Here is a 19780-nt window from a genome sequence, read left to right as displayed (position 1 = left end):
TAACTAACCATAACTACACAATATAATTGTTCTTATTTTGAGAAAGCTCCGTAATGTAAAAATACTAGCTGGATACTATATTATTTAATAATGTGAAAACAACTCTAAGCAATAGAGGAGGATGGTAGAGGGAAAGTTTGGTGGGTAATGCCTTGAAAGGAAGATTAAGAGTTCCTTTAAATCATGGATAAAAAACTATTTTTCTTCCAGACAAGATGAACCTTCCAATAGCAGCCAAGAAATAAACTCTGATGATAGACGACCCCAAAGGAGACGAGAAGACCGAATTCCTTACCAAGACAGAGAGAGTTACAGTCAGCCAGCAAGGCATCATCGTGGACCTCCACAGCGTGACTGGAAATGGAAAAAAGATGGCTTTAATAATACCAGGAAAAATAGCTTTTCTCATTCGAGGAATAATGGGTCAAGAGGATGTTCTGGGTGGCATAAGGGTGTTTCAGGAGGCTCCTCAAGTTGGTTTCACAACCATAGTAACTCTGGAAGTAGTTGGCATTCAAATAGTGGAATAGTAGACTGGAATCATAATGGTACAGGAAGGAATTCCAGTTGGCATTCTGAAGGAACAGGTGGCTCTTCCAGTTGGCATATAAACAGCAGCAATGGAAATTGGAAATCCAGTGGACGTAGCACAAATAATTGGAATTACAATGGCCCTGGAGACAAATTTCAACCAGGCAGAAACAGAAATTCTAACTGTCAAAAGGAAGATAAGATGATGCCACGGAACAAGAAATCTAGTAAGTCAAGCAAATACAATCAGGAGAGGTATAATTGGCAGTGGCAAGAAAATGATAAAGTTGGTACAGTTGCCACATACAGAGGTTCTTCTGAAGGATTTGCAAGTGATGAATTTCCTTCAGAAGGCTTACTTGACTTCAATTTTGAACAACTGGAAAGCCAAACCACTAAACAGACAGACACTGCAGCTTCCAAAATTAGTGGAAAGAACAGCAGTATAACAAGAGAAAAGCTTCATCGCTGGACTCCCTACCCTTCTCAGAGGTCTCTGGATTTACAGGCAGCGCTGAAAGAAGTCATTGGTAACAAGTCAGAAACTATGGATAAGCCTTTGTTTGATTTTAGTTTGATAACCGCAGGGTTGCAAGAACCCCAGACTGGTAAAACAAATAATTTCCTAACGCCAACACAAAAAGAAATACCTTCTACATCTGTTAGTCACAAAGCCACTTCTGATTGCACTGCTTCTAATGAAGGGGGGAGAGAGTGCCCTGTTGCAGAAAAACCTGAAAGAGAACATAACTCAAATAAGATGCCATCAGCGAAGTCGCCACTCCTTCCAATTCCAGCCACTAAATCAGTTCCTCAAAAGCAAGATTCAAAGAAGCCCTCAAAAAACACCAAAACAAATTCTTTTTTCCCCAGAGAATACTCAAACCCCTTGAACAAACCCACTTTGGAAGATAATCATGGTTCTTCTTACATTTCCAAATTGCGTAGTTCACGTCCTCGTACATCAAAAGGGAATAAAAGTACGTTTGGCATTCAGAGGGAACCTGATGACAGTTTAAATGATACGCTACGAAAAGCCAAGGAGGTGCTACAGTGTCATGAGTCACTGCAAAATCCACCTCTTAGCACCTCTAAAAGGACCAAGAACTATGCAAAAGCGAGCAGGAATGTAGAAGAGTCTGAAAAAGGATCTTTGAAGATTGAGTTTCAAGTACGTGCATTAGAAGATGAAAGTGATGGGGAGACATCCGACATGGAAAAGCATGGAACAAAATCTGGAGTCCAGAGTTCTTCAACTACAGAAGTTTTATCCTGCAGCACTCACACTGCTGATGAGAAAGAAGACCAGATCCTGAAAACATCTAGAAATCTGTCTGCTTCCCCGTGTAATTCCACACTTCACCAGAAAGAGTCAGAGTTAGAAATGACAGCTGCAGCCAGTCCACACCATGGCTTATTGCTGGACTTGAAGACCTCTCTAGAAGAGGCACAAGTTGACGACTCTGTAAAATCTCATGTATCTTATGAAACAGAAGGCTTTGAGATTACTAGCTTGGATGCAGAGCTTCAAAAGGGTGATATTGGTCAGCCCTCAGGCCCTCTTCTGCCTGAACTAAGCAAGCTTGGCTTTCCTGCCTCACTCCAGAGAGATCTAACCAGGCACATTAGTTTGAAGAGTAAAACTGGAGCACACCTTCCTGAGCCAAACCTCAATAGTGCTCGCCGCATTCGCAATATTAGTGGTCATCGAAAGAGTGATACAGAGAAGGAGTCTGGACTCAAGCCAACCCTCCGACAGATTCTCAATGCATCGCGGAGAAATGTCAACTGGGAGCAGGTCATTCAGCAAGTCACCAAGAAAAAGCAAGAGCTGGGCAAAGGCTTGCCCAGGTTTGTGCCTATTTTTCTTTCTTCCTTATTTTCTTTTAATTTATTAAATTCTGTTTCATTTGAGAGGCAGAGAGAGAGAGAGAGAACTCTCACCCATTGGTTCACTCAAGTGCCCCTCTCCTGGGTTCTTCCTTCTGTTTTTTAAAGTTACCGTTTGACCCTGGTCAAGAGAATTCTACTTGTTTCATTTAAATGTTTACCCCAAATCCCCTTTGTATATGGCTTATTTCATTTAATGTTGAAGAGAGAAAGTGATGCTGTATGACAAAATAGAATAAAATGTTTATTAGCAGGGAGCGCAGGTTAAAACAGAAGCACACCTACTTCTGAGAAACACAGTAGAGATATGGGAAAAAATCATCAGAAGGTTGATTTAAAGGGGCTAGAGAGTGACTTCATGAAGGATGTCTGAATCTGTATCTTTCCAGGTCTTCGTTTTCATTTTGGGATGAGTGGCATGACTTTTCATTGTAACTGCTCCCATCACCTTTTTTTTTTTTTTTTTAAAGATTTATTTCTTTGTTTGAAAGAGTTACAGAGAGGCAGAGGCAGAGAGAGAGATCGATCAATCTTCCATCTGCTGGCTCACTCCCTAGATGGCTGCAACAGCTAGAATTGCGCCAATCTGAAGCCAGGAGCTTCCTCTAGGTCTCCCACACAGGTGCAGGGGCCCAAGGACATGGGCCATCTTTTACTGCTTTCTCAGGCCACAACAGAGAGCTGGATTGGAAATGAGCAGCCGGGTCTTGAACCAGCGCCCACATGGGATGTCGGCATTGCAGGCGGTGGCTACCCGACACGCCACATTGTCAGCCCACTCCCATTACCTTCTACTTGGAACCTGTGGGCTGTTGTTACCTTTCTATTCTGTTGAAATTATGGATTGTTTTGCTCCCTTTTCCTTTATTGTACCCTGTGAGTAACACTTGAGATTATAAGTATAAAGCTTGTTTAGCATAGTGCCTGGCACTTACGAGTGTTCAATAGAAGCTGTTTTTTGTTTTTGTTTGATTGCTTTAAAGATTGCCTGTTTTTTGTTATAGCTTTAGAGCTCCATTTGAGATAAAACCCTCAGTTTTTACTCCCTCAACTATTTTCTCATAGCTCTATATAAATCTCTATTTTAGGGGTCAGCATTGTGGCCTAGAGGGTAAAGCCACCACCTACCACACTGGCATCCCATATAGGTGCCAGTTTGACTCTTGGCTGCTCCACTTCTGATTCAGCTCTCTGCTAATGGCCTGGGGAAAATAGTGGAAGATGGCGCAAGGGATTGGACCCCTGCTAACCTGGCCCCTTGCTTTGGCCTGGCTCAGCCTTGGCTGTTGCAGCCACCAGGGTAGTGAACCAGTGGATGGAAGCTCTCTCTCTTTCTCTCTCCCTCCCTTCCTTCCTTCCTCCCTCCCTCCCTCTCTCCATTCCTCCCTCCCTCTGTAACTCTTTCAGACAAATAAATCTTTAAAAAAAAAACCCTCTAATTTAGTATTAAGATATTATAATATTCATGTATAAATTATTTATTAGACTATGAGTTCCTTGAAGGTAAGAACCATCTTACTGATTTTTGCATCCTCAGTCTTAACAGAGCCTGGCATGTTAAATAGGGTATGGCCCCTTAACCATGTCTGATTTATGTTTTTCTTTTCTCTTAAGGTTTGGCATAGAAATGGTGCCCCTGGTTCAAAATGAACAGGAGGGCTTAGATTTGGATGGGGAACCTGATCTTCCTGATCTAGAAGGATTCCACTGGGAAGGTGTTTCCATTTCTTCCTCTCCTGGGTTGGCAAGAAAGCGAAGCCTTTCTGAGAGCAGTGTGATCGTGGACAGGGCTTCTTCTATGTATAGCTTCTTCAGTGAGGAAGGTACAGGCAAAGAAAATGAGCCCCAGGAGATGGTTTCACCAAGTGATTCGTTGATGGCTACACAGAGTCAAAAAGCAACCATGCGCCTTAAACAGGAAGTGTCACCTCTGACTGCCTCCCTCAGGACAGATGAAAGGGCTGAAAATGTTGCTGCCCGAAGGCAGCATAGTGCACAAATACCCTCTGACCACGTAATACCTTTGATGCATTCTGCTAAAGAATCGGACAGCCAGGAGAGGTCTACACCACCATCAGAGAATCAGACTGCTCAGGAGAGTAATGGAGAAGGAAACTCGCTATCAAATGCATCCTCAGCCCTTGCAATCTCCAGCTTAGCAGATGCGGCCACAGATAGCAGCTGTACCTCTGGTGCAGAGCAAAATGATTGCCAGAGTATTAGGAAGAAACGAAGAGCCACTGGAGTGAGTATGATTCCGTGTGGTTTTTGGTACATTATCTCATGTGGCAACTTGGTTGTTTATAAGAAAGATTTGCTGTTTAATTTTCCCTGGGTGTCTAGGGTTGTGACGCTCTACTCCAGAATAGAATTGTGAGGCTCTGACTTATCCTGCTGGTTCTTTTCACTGAGTAGTTCTACTAAATTAGATGTAATCTAATATGAATGTACAGTACTTGGAAAATATGAGGTCATCTCTAAAACTAGTCTCCAAGCCAATGACTCTGTCACCTGACCAAGGATTAGTTACTTCTTCAGCTGTAACTTAATGTTTTCATAGATAAATTCTGTACTTCTACTGAAGAAAGAAATTCTGTTGTGTTTGTAGGGCATGTATAGTTGTTGATCTCAGAACTGCGAGGCTTAATATTAGGGTGGTTTTAATACTATGAGAGTGCACATCTATGAGCGTGGTGTGGACATATTTTTAGTCTGTAACACTACCTTTTGACCTTCTGTTACAGAGCCTGGCCCTTTAAGACTTTTCATTTACTGACACCACTTCTCTTCTGGCATTCTGTCACATTATTGCTTAGCTTTCTCTGGCTTCCCTTCTGAAAAGACAGAGCTGCTGCTGGTGATATAGTCTGGAATCTGGCCCGTTAGGAAAACAAGCTCTTTAGTACTGAGATGATAACTCACAGTAGTAAAGAGCATGGATTTTAGAGCTGCTTCAGGTTCCTACTCTGTTCCTTTGAACTAAACATTATGTAGTGGATATTCTTAGATAATTTAAAATATACTTTATGATAGTGCTTGTCCTATGAAATAGGAGTAACCTGAGTTTTATCTCATAACTAGTTTAGGTTTTTTTGGTGTAAAGATTTTCTTGCTGAAATTTTAAATAGAAATTATGCCAAGATGAAATCAGATGTCTTACTGCCTTGCCTGTACTTCTTCTGGTCCTGCTTCTCCAGTGTGGAATATTTTGCCTGAGTCTGATGGGCCCAATCACCTCTAGGATGTTAAGAAGGCTCTTGACTTTGAATTCTTTTTCTTTTTTCTTTTTCTTTCTTTTTTTTTTTTTTTTCTTTTTTCTCCCGCGGTCAGGCCAGTAGGCCTGGCCGCGCTGGGGTTGGTCTGCCTCTCGCCCGCCCCAGGGCACGCAAGAGCCAGCCCGGTGCTCCAAACGGGCCCCAAGTCCTACCTAGAGGCTGAGGCCGGCCTCTGGAGGCCTCAGGCACACCGAATTCTTTTTCATTTTCTACCTGTTTTTTTTTTTTTTTTAATCAGATGCATTCATTCAACTAATATTGAAGTTTGTACCATGTGCATGAGACACCTATTATCTTGTTAGAGGTAGCAGCAGTTAATAAAGAACCATGTCTGGTTATCTTGGAACTGATTGTTTTTTCCTCCTCTTGGATGATAGCTTTTACATATTTAGTGTTTTCCAATTGTCTATCCCTTCAGGATGGATCGTCTCCTGAACTCCCAAGTCTTGAGAGAAAAAATAAAAGAAGGAAAATTAAAGGAAAGAAAGGTATGGAACAGAATATTCTAGCAGAAAGAAGTTGTTTTTATAGCACATTAGCCTTTTACCAGAATGTGGCTTATGGTCATCAAACACTAAGAATGTAGGTATTAATTCTTTACATTATTGCTGTCTTGCTGAAGGACAGAGAAAAGTTTAATTTCCTACTATATCCATTTATAATAGCAGAAATAGGATGTCACATAGAACTGCAAGCTAAAGTTAATACGCCTTTTCAGTGGGATGAAAGCAACAGGACATTTGGTAAATACTTTGTGTCTCTTGATCATTTATAAATAGCCATTTTTCTCACTTTCTGTTTTTAAGGTATCTTGGTTGCTTTTCTAATGTGAATTAAGGAGAGAAGGTATTAGTGCTTTTCCCTCCCGTAATGCTTCTGTTGACTTGAACCCACTTCCAGTATAAGCAGAAAGTGAACGGATGATTGACTGGGTCTTGTGAGGGAGAGAGGTGGCAAATGGATATAATAGATAAGGGAGGAGTCACGGGTGACCCCAGTTTCAGGTTGGGGGCAACCAAATAGATGATAGTATCATTAGTGAAGATAGAAAACTCCAAGATAGGAGTAGGTTGAAAGTGTAGAAAGATGATAAATTCCTTCTTTAATTCTTTGACTTAAGGGACCTTTGAGACATTAAGTTAGATTATCATAGTTGACAGTTGAATATCTGGATCTGGACTTCAGCAGAGAGGTCTTGGCACACTAAATGGGAAAGAGACTCAAACAAAAAGTGGTGATAACTACGTACATGTAGTAGAACATTTCATTTCAAGTAAGATAAATATACTCTGTCAAAGCTGTTTTTTCCTCTGAAAGTCTTCTCTTATGAAGAGAATTATTTTGAGTTAACTAACGGACTAGAAAAAGAGAGACTAGGAGGAGAGACCAAGCAACTCAGGTCTGAGACTCAGTCTAAGCAAAAGCCCTATTTGATAAGAGTGGTAGATAGAAGAAAAGGAGAACATAAAACCTCAAAACTGATTGGTCTAGAATTTCAACTGTAAAGGTATTGGTGGAAGATGATTAGGTAAGACAGTTCAGAGTAGTGATATACTTGAACCTATGCGGCACCTCTGTCTTACCAATTCTCACTTTTTTTTTTTAAAGATTTATTTTTATTTATTTGAAAGAGTTACAGAGAGAGGTCTTCCATCTGCTGGTTCACTCCCCAAATGGCTGCAATGGCTGGAGCTGAGCCGATTCGAAGTCAGAAGCCAGGAGCTTCTTCCGGGTCTCCCACGTGGGTGCAGGGGCCTAAGGACTTGGGGCATCTTCTACTGCCTTCCCAGGCCACAGCAGAGAGCAGGATTGGAAGAGAAGCAGCCAGGACTAGAACCGGCACCCATATGGGATGCCAGCACTTGAGGCCAGGGCTTTAACCCACTGTGCCACAGCACCAGCCCCTCTCACTTTTGGTTTTTACCTTTGATATCATCAGCTTTGATACATGGTCTATGAAATTTGATAAGTCTTCAATATGACCTACTATGGTAAAAATAAAGGCTTATTCTAAGTAATTGGCATAGTTAAATTTTCTGAGGAGCTGTATTAAGAGAAATTTCAATATTGAACTGTATGGTTTCTTGCAGAACGTTCTCAGGTTGATCAGCTGCTGAATATTTCTTTAAGAGAGGAAGAACTAAGTAAATCATTGCAGTGCATGGATAACAACCTTCTGCAAGCCCGTGCTGCACTTCAGACAGCTTATGTTGAAGTTCAGAGACTGCTTATGCTCAAGCAGCAGGTAACAGCATTTAGAAGGTCTGATGAAAACAGAGCGTCTTCGAAGTTGGATTTCAGAATGCCTAACAAAATGCTTTATTTTTAGATAACTATGGAGATGAGTGCACTGAGGACCCATAGAATACAGATTCTACAGGGATTGCAAGGTATTCAGAGAGCATCTGATGGATTGGGCCCTCTGTATCTTATTATGCTTTTGTTCTCTGTGGAGAATGACGAACAATTTTGGATATGTCATATGATTTCTGTCTCTGGTTTTGTCCTTCTCTAGAAAGATGATTAGACTGTAAATCCCAAAAAATATTTAGCCAGTATTTTATGGAACGAGCTTTGGATTAGGAATCAAAAGACTTGGGTTCAAATCTTGGCTTTCCCTTGAGTATCTATATGAGATATGAGTTAAGTCACTTAAAGTTTGAAAAGTTAGAATGTTCTATTACCTATTAGTTTTGTAGGTTATGACATTTTATTTTGAAGAATTATGAAGGACTAATGCATACCAATATGTTTATTGATTTAAAATTATCTTCTGATCTTTAAAAATACAGATTGGCCCAGAAACCAGTAACTTTCCAGATTTTTGCATTTGATTGTGTTTATGTTTCCTATTCTAGAAACATATGAACCTTCTGAAAACCCAGACCAGGTTCCCTATAGCCTCACAAGAGAACAAAGGAATAGCAAATCTCAGACATCTGCTGATGCCACACTGCTGCCTGCTCCTTTCTACCCAGCATTCCTGGACCCTCCATCGTCCCATGTGTCTCCGTCATCCAGTGGAGCCTGTCTCCAAGTAAACACATCTGCTTTCCCAGGCCATGGCAGCGTCCCTGCTCCAGACTCATCAGTTCATATTAAACAAGAGCCCATGTCTCCTGAGCAAGACGAGAGTGTGAATGCTGTGTCACAAGGCTCTGCTTGCAATGTGTCCAAGGGATTACTGCAAGTTAATAGTATGTAAACTTTTCTCTGGATTAAGGGTATCCCTGCAGTGGGACTAGGGCAACTGTATATCAGTGATGTGAAGCCGTACTTGTCCATTAAAACTGAAGTTATTACAAATAATTTTTCATTGAAATCTTTCATACAGGAGGGTTATTTTAAAATATCTCAGGGAATATAGTCGAAATATCAGTAAATTTTTCCTGATTTTCTCTAATCTGTAGTTACTGAGTTGACTGTGAATTAAAACATTTATTAAGGCAGGTGCACATTTTCAGTTTTTGTGAATGGGGTTGAAGTTGTTTATGCAACTTTCTAGATATCCTCTTAATTTCTCAGCACTTAACTGTCCTTATCATTTCAAATACAAGCCAGGGTTAACATAAACCTGAGACGCAGGTAGACATGATGGAAGGCAGAGAGTTCTGGTGTTTGGAATCACCTAACAGGAACGTGGATGATTTGGGGAAATAGGGTTTGGGAGTGGATAACCAGCAGATGGAAGCACTCCTATAACTTTCTCTTTGTCTCTCCACCTCTCAAATGAATAAATAAAAGGAAGTCCTGTTGTAAGCTTGCATATCTACAATGGTACTGTGTTGAAAATTAAGTCAAACAAACTGGCATTGTCATTTCTAGAATGAAAACAGGAAGTCTGAAATATCATCCTAGATTTTGCTACCAGTAACTTGTTGCCATACTAATCTAGGTATCTGTATCAGATGTATATTATCTTTCTTATTGAGTTTTAAGTTACTTTTATCTGGATAGTATTCGGGATTTTTAAAAAATAGTAAAGAAGCATCATAGTGACTTTTTTAAGCTACTTTTTCTCCAGAATAGCTTTTTTAGATTTCTGATTTTAAAACTTATGTTCATTGTAAAAAGTTGAGAAACTGTAAAAATGTAGATGTCACTTTATTACATATTATTTCAGTCTTTCTTAAATTGTGCTTGTGTGATATGTCTTGGAATATATTTGTGACTATTTCATCAGTTTAACTTCCTAGACATGAAATAACTAAGTCAAAGAAAAAGGACATTTTTAAGTCAACTGACTTTTTAACTATTAATATCTAGCAAAACTGGATATGTATACTAGGTAAAATGTATAATGAAAATTACTAAGAAATAAAAGCCAATGCACTATAGTCCAGTAAATATTTAAGTGTCTCCTAATATTAAAACAATGTTAAATATATGAACATTTTAAATGAGAAAAAAAGATGTATAGAAACAATCCCTGTCCAAAAGGAGCTTCTGTAGGAAATAAGAGGTACATGTCATTTGTGGGGTTAATACAAGATGAGAGTAGTGAGTACTGTAACAGGAATGTGTAATCATGTAGGTTGTCGGAAACTGAGACAACAGCCCTAACAGTCAGGGGTTTGTGAACATACCACTGAAGCATTTGGTAGAGATCCAATCAATGATAATTTGCAGTTTGTGACTATGAACAGCAAACACAAAAGAGATGCAGTAATTTTTTTCTTCTCAATTCAGGAGAGATCAGTGATAGTTGTCCCGTTTATCCAGTCATTACTGCAACGTTGCCCTTATCAGAGCTAACAGAAAGTTTCCATGAGCCTAGCCAAGAGCTGAAGTTTTCTGTGGAGCAAGGAAACAGCAGAAACAGAGAAAACGCTCCCTCATCCCAATCACCTGGTCTTCCTAGCATAAATAAAGAAAGTGAAGAGCCAACCAAAAGCAACAGTGGGTCTGAAGCCTGTACCAGTTCTTTTCCAAGATTATCTTTTGCTTCAGAAACCCCTTTGGAGAAAGAACCCTACTCTCCAGCTGACCAGCCTGAACAACAGGCAGAATCCACCCTGACATCAGCTGAAACTAGGGTGAACAAGAAAAAGAAGAAACTTCGGAAGAAGAAAACTCTACGAGCTGCCCATGTTCCGGAGAATAGTGACACTGAACAGGATGTATTTACTGCTAAACCTGTGAGGAAGTTAAAAACTGGAAAGATAACTAAAGGAGGGAAAGTAACAACCTCCACCTGGGAAGACAGTAGAACTGGTCTGGAGCAGGAGAGTGTCAGAGATGAGCCAGATAGTGACTCATCTCTGGAAGTCCTAGAAATTCCTAATCCTCCTTTAGAAGTGGTAGCCATTGATTCTTCTGAATCTGGAGAAGAGAAACCAGACAGCCCATCGAAAAGGGATATTTGGAATGCTGCAGAGCAAAACTCACTGGAAACTTCTCGTTCTGGATGTGATGAAGTTAGCTCTACCAGTGAGATTGGCACTCGCTATAAGGATGGCATCCCTGTAAGGTAAGGAGGTTGCATTGGTACAGTCAGAACAGCTTTCACCCCAGTCTGTATTTTTTTCCTCTTTTTTTATTTGATTGGCAAGGAGATAGAGATCTGTTGTTTTACTCCCCAAATGCCCACAACAGTAAGGGCTGGGCTAGGCTGAAGGCAGAAGCCTGGAACTCAACCCAGATCTCTCACAAGGGTGGCAGGGACCCAGATACTTGACCCATCATCTGCTGCCTCCTAGGGTATGCATTGGCAGGAGGCTGGATCAGAAGCAGAGTGATGGAACTTAAATCAGGCAGTCTGTCTGATAGGAGATGCAGGCATCTCAAGCAGTAACTAAATGGCTGTGCTAAATGCCTGCCCCAGTCTTCTTTAAAAAACAAAACAAAAAGAACTTTTAGTTATGGACCAAGATTTGCATAGATATGAGATTTTTATGATATGGAAGAATCAAACCTTGGCTGGGGAGATTTTACTGCTTTCTCTTTTGACTGTGTTATAAATATTCATTCATTCTTCCCTTCGTGGAGAAATTTCAGATGGAAAAACTGATCTCTTGTATCATTGCTACTATCATTGCCTATTATTTTGAAAAAAACTTTGAGTCAGGAAAATTTTACTTTATTCCTTATCCTTTTCACATAGATAACTAAGAAGACTTTTGCTATTATTTTGTAGTGTGGCAGAAACTCAAACTGTGATCTCTTCTATAAAAGGATCTAAGAACTCTTCAGGTATTTGTTGTTCAGTTTAATTTAAATTTAACCATGGAAAAAATGGCTGATAGATGTTAGAGTCAGGGTTTATATATATTTATGTTACATAATAGGAGGGGGTAAGAGGTAATCACCAAGAGGATTGTCTTGATCAGCAGTCCTGGTATCCCTAAATTCTCAAGTACTAGGCTTTTCAATTCTTACTCCTGTCTCTCTTATGTGGCTTCCATATATATTCCACTAATTAGCATTAAGGTTTCATGGGCTGCAGGGATTTTTGCTTTGAGAAGAAATAGTTTAAATCCCTTTCTCAAAGAACTAACCGGGAGACATTATAGAGATACAGGCACATTGCAAGTATCACTCAGAAGCTCATTCTATAAGAGGCTTTCTAAAATTGATGGAAACTTCATATTGTAAAGAAACTATGCATAGATTAAAAATTTTATTTCACCAAGATTAACTTCTGTCTTTTTGCTATATGCAGGCCTTCCCTGCCTTCTTCATAGTGAAGATCTTTAAAGAAAATGTGTTCTGCTAGGAGAACTAGACTAAAGGAAGTCTTCTTTTGGTTTATTCTAGGGACTACTATATGGTTCAGTAGTTTTGATTGTTCAGTTTCTTTACAGAGTCTGGTAGACATATCTTTGAAATCTATCCTTGAATTCTAGAAATATCCTCAGAGCCAGGAGATGATGATGAACCCACAGAAGGAAGCTTTGAGGGGCACCATGCTGCCGTGAATGCAATTCAGATATTTGGGAACTTACTCTATACTTGTTCAGCGGATAAAACTGTCCGAGTATATAATCTGGTGGTAAGTTAATGTAACGTTTTGAGTGTTTTGGGATGTAGGCTTTAGAAAATCCAGCTCACACTCTCTTAAACAGTATGGGGGATTTATTGTCTGTCCAGAAGTAGGGGTGGCCTTTGGACTGAGCCATCGACTCAGCAGTGTTACCGGGGGCCTGATTTCTTTGTGTTTCTACTCTGCCTTCCCAGGTGCCATTGCTTTCTAAAAGCTGATTCCCCTTCTGCTTACAGACAAACATCAGTAGCCACTGTGGTAGTTACTGACACCACAGAAGGGTGCTGTACTTTACTCCTTGAGCAGTCACTTGTGGCACAAGAGATTAGGACAATACCAGTAGGCTTTGGCCAGTCAGTTCACACCGCTGGAGTTGGTGGTGTGGTAAGTTGGATGGCTGGAATGTAAGAGTGAGGGTTGTCATGATTACTAAGTATTAGAGGAAACATTTTTGACAGCTGATGAATTATAGAATCCAAGTTATGTAGGAGAACAACACTTTTCTACTACCCCACACTTAATATATTCTGTTATTCATTACTCTTAAAAATAATGAACTTTTGAGTATGTAGTATGTGTCAAATTCTGTTTATCAGCAGTGATAGCCAAGAAATTTTACAAACACTGTGTTTTCTGAATAATACCTTGAACGTATTACTAAAGTAATTACTCAAGTCAGAGAAAATCTAAAAGTTAGGTGATGGACCAGGAAAATGTTTGCTATAGGTAACGGAAATGTAAGTTCCTTCAGCCTAGTGATAGGAGAAGTAATGGAAATGACTGAAGGAAGAAAGCAATGTTATAAAGAAGTATGAATGTGGCCGGCGCCGCGGCTCACTAGGCTAATCCTCTGCCTTGCGGCGCCGGCACACCGTGTTCTAGTCCCGGTCGGGGCACCGATCCTGTCCCGGTTGCCCCTCTTCCAGGCTAGCTCTCTGCTGTGGCCAGGGAGTGCAGTGGAGGATGGCCCAAGTCCTTGGGCCCTGCACCCCATGGGAGACCAGGAGAAGCACCTGGCTCCTGCCATCGGATCAGCGCGGTGCGCCGGACGCAGCGCGCCTACCGCGGCGGCCATTGGAGGGTGAACCAACGGCAAAAGGAAGACCTTTCTCTCCATCTCTCTCTCACTGTCCACTCTGCCTGTCAAAAAAAAAAAAAAAAAAAAAAAAAAAAAGTATGAATGTAAGAGCAAGGGAATTAATTCTAAGCCTAAATTGCAGAGTGTGTGTATGTAAGCATACATACATTCTAAATAGATGTGTATATACACAGAGATAATATTTAGGATGTTTTCTTAAGAAATCACATGTGGACCACTAAAACCTATAATGGCACCTGACATGCTTTTGAATGATCAGATACATACCTTTTCTGGGTAATGAACCACAGTTTGTATTTGGTCCATATGTTAGAGAATCTTGCTCAAGGCATTAAATTGAATTCTTGGCTATCCTATGGTGAATTGCTATAGTGTTTTCTAGTATGGCTCAGCATCTAGTTACAGGTACCTCAGTACTAACGATAGAGTAGTGAACTGAATGTTTTAGCATGTTTTATCTAAATCATCTGTATCTCACAAGTAATAATTTTATCTGTGCTTGACTTTAGAGTCGGAAATGTATTGGTGTCTTTGAGGGCCATACCTCCAAGGTGAACTGCCTCCTGGTTACCCAGACGTCTGGGAAGAATGCTGCCCTTTACACTGGTTCCAGCGATCACACCATTCGTTGCTATCATGTTAAGGTATGTGGGTCCAGATAAATCAGAAGGGATAATAGTGACCTACTTCTGACTGAATTTACTGGGTAGAGCGGAGACACTGGTATAACCTAACCTAAGTATGAGGTAGATATGAATCACATGTTTTAATTGCACTATTAAGTTGATAATACATGTAGATGAGATATATATGATAGTAGGTATGTAAAGGAGATTGAGGAAATGGAACCGTGTCAGTACAAAGTTCCAATATTTTAGTGGGAATAAGTCAGTATGAAGAAAATGTTTACAATCAATAAGATATAACTGCTAGAGCGCTATTTTACAACTTTAGTGTGCATTAGATTCATGTGGAGACTTTGTTAAAACATGCTACTGAACCTTACCCCCAAGTATGTTTGGGAAAGGATTTGCACTTAGGGGCCAGGTTGTGGGTAGTGGGTAAAACCACTGCCTACAACACCGATAATCCTATATGGGTGCAGGTTCAAGTCCCAGCTGCTCCATTTCCAATCCAGCTCCCTGTAAATGGCCTGGGTAAAGCACCAGAGAATGATCCAAGTACTTGGGCCCCTGCACCAACATGGGAGACCTGGATCAATCTCCTAGGTCCTGGCTTCTGTTTGGCTCAGCCCTGGCCATTGTGGCTGTCTAGGGAAGGAAACAGCAGATGGAAGAGCTATCTCGGTCTCTCTCTCTGACTTTCAAATAAAGAAATACATCTTCCTCCCCCTTCCCCCCAAAAAAGAAAGAATTTACACTTAAAACAAGTTTTGTAATGCTAATGCTTCTGGTCTGGGAACCATATTTTAAGATTGATTGTCCTATGGGCCAGCGCCATGGCTCAATAGGCTAATCCTCTGCCTAGCGGCACACCGAGTTCTGGGCGCCAGATTCTATCCTGGTTGCTCCTCTTCCAGGCCAGCTCTCTGCTATGGCCCGGGAGTGCAGTGGAGGATGGCCCAAGTGCTTGGGCCCTGCACCCCATGGGAGACCAGGAGAAACACCTGGCTCCTGCCTTCGGATCAGCGCGGCTGCGGCGTCCATTGGAGGGTGAACCAACGGCAAAGGAAGACCTTTCTCTCTCTCTCTCTCTCTCTCTCTCTCTCTCACTGTCCACTCTGCCTGTCAAAAGAAAAAAAAAAAAAAGATTGATTGTCCTAGAGGAGCTGGCATTGTGGCATAGCTGGTAAAGCCACCGCCTGCAAGGCAGGCATCCCACATGGGCACTGGTTTGAGTCCCAGTTGCTCCACTTCTGATGCAGCTCCCCACTAATGTGCCTGGAAAAACAGGGGAAGATGGTCCAAGTGCTTGAGCCCCTGAACCCACGTGGGAGACCTGGAAGAAGCTCCTGGCTTTGGACCCCTCAACTCCAGCTGTTGCAGCCATATGGGGGATGAACTAGTGGATGGAAGATTTGTCTGTCTCTCCCCCTCTGTAACTCTGCCTTTTAAATAAAAAGACTCCTAGAGCAGTCACTGGAAGAATAATTAAAAGAAATTAACTTAAAAAATCAACTGAGGAATTAAAATGACATACAAAAAATATTTAATGCAAGACAAAATAGAGTGGGGAATAGATGAATAAACATGACAAATAAAAAATAAATAGCAAATTGGGGACCTAACTCTAACCATATTTAATAATTACATTAAATGTGAATGAACTGACATCAAAATCTCTGCTGTCTACAAGAGTAACACTTTTAGTTCAAAGACATAATAGATTGAAAGTAAAAGAACAGGGACTGGCACTGTGGCGTAGCTAGTAAAATCGCCACCTGCAGTGCCGGCATCCCATATGGGCAGCAGTTTGAGACCCGGCTGCTCCACTTCCTATCCAGCTCTCTGCTATGTCCTGAGAAAGCAGTAAAAGATGGCCCAAGTCCTTGGGCCCCTGCACCCACATGGCAGACCCAGAGGAAGCTCCTGGCTTCAGATTGGCACAGCTCCGGCTATTGTCGCCTATTGGGGAGTGAATCAGCGGATAGAAGACCTCTCTCTCCCTCTCTGTCTCTCCTTCTCTCTCTATGTAACTATGACTTTTCAAATAAAAATAATAAACAGATCTTTAAAAAAAATTAAAAGAATAGAAAATATGTATTGTCTTAGGCAAATAATAATAGAAATAGGCAAATAATAATAGAAAGGCTGTTAATGTTGGGCAAATAGACTGAGACAGGGAGTACTGTTAGATAAAGAGGGGCATTCCCTAGTTATTAAAGAATCAATATAGCAGAAAGATGTAAATATAAATATGTATGTTCCTCAAAGCAAAGCTCCAAAATATGTGAAACAAACCAATAAAATTGAAAGGAGAAATTGACAATTTCCACAATTATAGTTGGAGACTTCACTACCCTTCTCTCAATAATTGATGGGTCATTAAATAGAAAATCATCAAGGATATAAACTGGAAAGTACATTAACAAATAAGATCTAGTTAACATTTATAGAAGACTCTACCCAAAATAACAGAATGCACATTCATTTCAAGTGCACATAGAACATTCATGAGGAAAGACCATATGCTGGACCATTAAGTGAGTCTCAGGACCTGAAGTCTTGCAGAGTATGTTCTCTATCCACAGTGACATTTATTTATTTATTTTTGACAGGCAGAGTGGACAGTGAGAGAGAAAGAGAAAGGTCTTCCTTTTCCGTTGGTTCACCCCACAATGGCCGCTGTGGCCGGCGCACCGTGCTGATCCGAACCTAAGAGCCAGGTGCTTCTCCTGGTCTCCCACGTGGTTGCAGGGCCCAAGCACTTGGGCTATCCTCCACACAGTGACATTTAATAAGAAATCAGTAACATAAGGACATCCAGGCGGGCCGGTACTGTGGCGCAGCAGGTTAAAGCCTCAACCTGCAGTGCTGGCATCCCATGTGGGCTCTGGTTCGAGTCCCAGCTGTTCCACTTCTGATCCCACTCTCTTATATAGCCTGGGAAAGCAGTAGAAGATGGCCCAAGTCCTTGGGCCTCTGTACCCACGTGGGAGACCTGGAAGAGCTCCTGGCTCCTGGCTTTGGATCAGCTCAGCTCTAGCCATTGCAGTAATTTGGGGAGTGAACCAGTGAAATGGAAGACCTCTCTCTCTCTCTCTCTCTCTCTCTCTCTCTCTCTCTCTCTCTGGCTCTGCTTCTCTCTGTAACTCTGTCTTTCAAATAAGTAAAATAATTCTTTAAAAAAAAAAATCCAGGGAATCCTCAAATTTAGAGGGATGGAATAACATACTTACAAATTACCATTATTCAAAGAAGAAGTATCAAAGAAAATTAGAAAATATCCTTTTATTATTATTATTATTATTATCATCATCATTAAGATTTATTTATTTGGGGCCGGTGCTGTGGCTCACTTGGCTAATCCTCCGCCTGCGGTGCCGGCATCACATATGGACGCTGGGTTCTAGTCCCAGTTACTCCTCTTCCAGTCCAGCTCTCTGCTGTGGCCTGGGAGAGCAGTGGAGGATGGCCCAAGTGCTTGGGCCCCTGCACCCACATGGGAGACAAGGAAGAAACACCTGGCTCCTGGCTTCATTTCGGCTCAGTGCCGGCCATTTGGGGAGTGAACCAACGGAAGGAAGACCTTTCTCTCTGTCTTTCTCTCTCACTGTCTATAACTCTACCTGTCAAATAAATAAATAAAAATTTTTAAAAATTAATTTATTTGAAAGAGAGATCTTCGATTCCCTTGTTCACTCCCTAAATGGCCACAACTGCCAAGGTTAGACCAGGCTGAAGCCAGGAGGCAGGAGCTTTGGGTCTTCCACATGGGTGCAGGGACCCAAGTACTTGGGCCATCCTCCGTTGCTTTCCCAGGTACATTAGCAAGGAGCTGGATTAGAAGTGGATCAGCTGAGACCCAAACCAATGCCTGTATGGGATGCCCGTGTCGCAGGCGGTGGTTTAACCTGCTTTGCCATAGTGCTGGTCCTTAGAAAATATCTTGAACTAAATGAAAATACAACATATCATGTATAAGACACAGCTAAAGCATTGCTGAATGGGAAATTTGTGTTTTTAAATGACTGTATTAGAAAAGAAGAAAGGTTTAAGGCCTAAGAAACTAGAAAAAGGAGAGAAAGTTAAATTTGAAGTTTAGTAGAAGGAAGGAAATAATAAAGAACAAAATGGCAACAAATTATATATAAAAGACAAACCAGGAAAAAGCCAACAGCTAATTTCTTTTGAGAATATAAACTAGATAAACCTTCACACAAATTCACCAGAAAAAGACATAAATTTACCAATGTCCAGAATGAGAGAAAAGACTTCATAGCAGCATTATTTACTCTAGTTTAAAAAAACTGGGGGGTGGGGGTAGTCAATATATGCAACTAGTAAATGGATAGTACATACAATGGAGTCTATAAAAATAAATTACCTAATGAGTAAAAACAACAAAAAGAAGCCAAAAATAGGTGTAGATAGTAACATAGTGGATCTCAAAAACATCATGCAAGGTGACAGGAGCCAGCTGTAGAAAGTGCTGTTCTGTATGTTCTCTTTATATGAAATTGTAGAGAAAGCAGAACTATTTTGTTACGTGGCGTATTGGGTAGCCACCGCCTGCAGTGCCAGCATCTCATATGGGTGCCGGTTTGAGTCCCAGTTGTTCCACTTCTGATCCAGCTCTCTGCTATGGCCCAGCTGAGCTGTTGAGGCCATCTGGGTAGTGACCCAGCAGATGGAAGACCTCTTTCTGTCTCTCTCTTTCTGCTTCTCTGTAACTTTGCCTTTCAAATAAATAAAATCTTTAAAAAAAGAAAACTATTGTTGCTAATCAGTGGACGTTAAAACAAAATTACAATAGAATTTTGACTCATAAAATGAGCAGAAAGGTTTCTTGATATTTTTAAAGTTTCTAACAATTTTTAACATGGGATTATATGTTAGTGGGATAGATTTCATAACTGTGTTTTGGAATTGATATATAACTTCAGACAGTAATGTACACACGTTTTTAAAAAATATTATTTATTTGAAAGGCAGAGTCACAGAGACAAAGAAGAGGGACAGAAAGAGAGAGAGAGAGATCTTCTATCCACTGCTTCACTCCCCAAGGGTACTGAGTGGCTGATGTTGGGCCAAGGCCGAAGCCAAGATCTAAAAGCTTCTTCCAGGTCTCCCAAGTGGGTGGCAGGTGCCAAGCACTTGGACCATCCTCACTGCTTTCTCAGGCACATTATCAGGGAGCTGGATTGGAATTTAAGTAATTAGGACTCAAATCTGCTCTCCAATATGGGATGTTGACATCATAGGCAGTGGCTTAACCTGCTACAACACCAGCCCCACAAATTTTTTTTTTTTTAAAGAATTAAGGAAGAACAAAAGAAAAAATTAAGGAAGAGTTGTAGTGGGTTTTTTGTTTTGTTTTTTT

At 40.9% G+C, this 19780-nt stretch overlaps 1 protein-coding gene across 2 annotated transcripts in view; it reads left to right on the top strand.

The window, feature by feature from the left end:
- ZNF106 (zinc finger protein 106) overlaps positions 1-19780 on the top strand; it is an 87574-nt gene that overhangs the window by 47101 nt on the left and 20693 nt on the right. For both annotated transcript variants that reach the window (XM_062205712.1, XM_062205713.1), the window contains exons 5-14: positions 211-2382; positions 4036-4666; positions 6115-6184; positions 7787-7941; positions 8026-8086; positions 8555-8893; positions 10386-11166; positions 11833-11888; positions 12542-12687; positions 14287-14421. In XM_062205712.1, the coding sequence (XP_062061696.1) occupies positions 211-2382; positions 4036-4666; positions 6115-6184; positions 7787-7941; positions 8026-8086; positions 8555-8893; positions 10386-11166; positions 11833-11888; positions 12542-12687; positions 14287-14421 (4546 nt within the window). The remainder of the gene's footprint in view (positions 1-210; positions 2383-4035; positions 4667-6114; positions 6185-7786; positions 7942-8025; positions 8087-8554; positions 8894-10385; positions 11167-11832; positions 11889-12541; positions 12688-14286; positions 14422-19780) is intronic.

Source organism: Lepus europaeus, chromosome 11, assembly GCF_033115175.1.
Source record: "Lepus europaeus isolate LE1 chromosome 11, mLepTim1.pri, whole genome shotgun sequence".
Classification (NCBI taxonomy): domain Eukaryota; kingdom Metazoa; phylum Chordata; class Mammalia; order Lagomorpha; family Leporidae; genus Lepus; species Lepus europaeus.
This window is presented reverse-complemented; position numbering and strand designations above follow the sequence as displayed.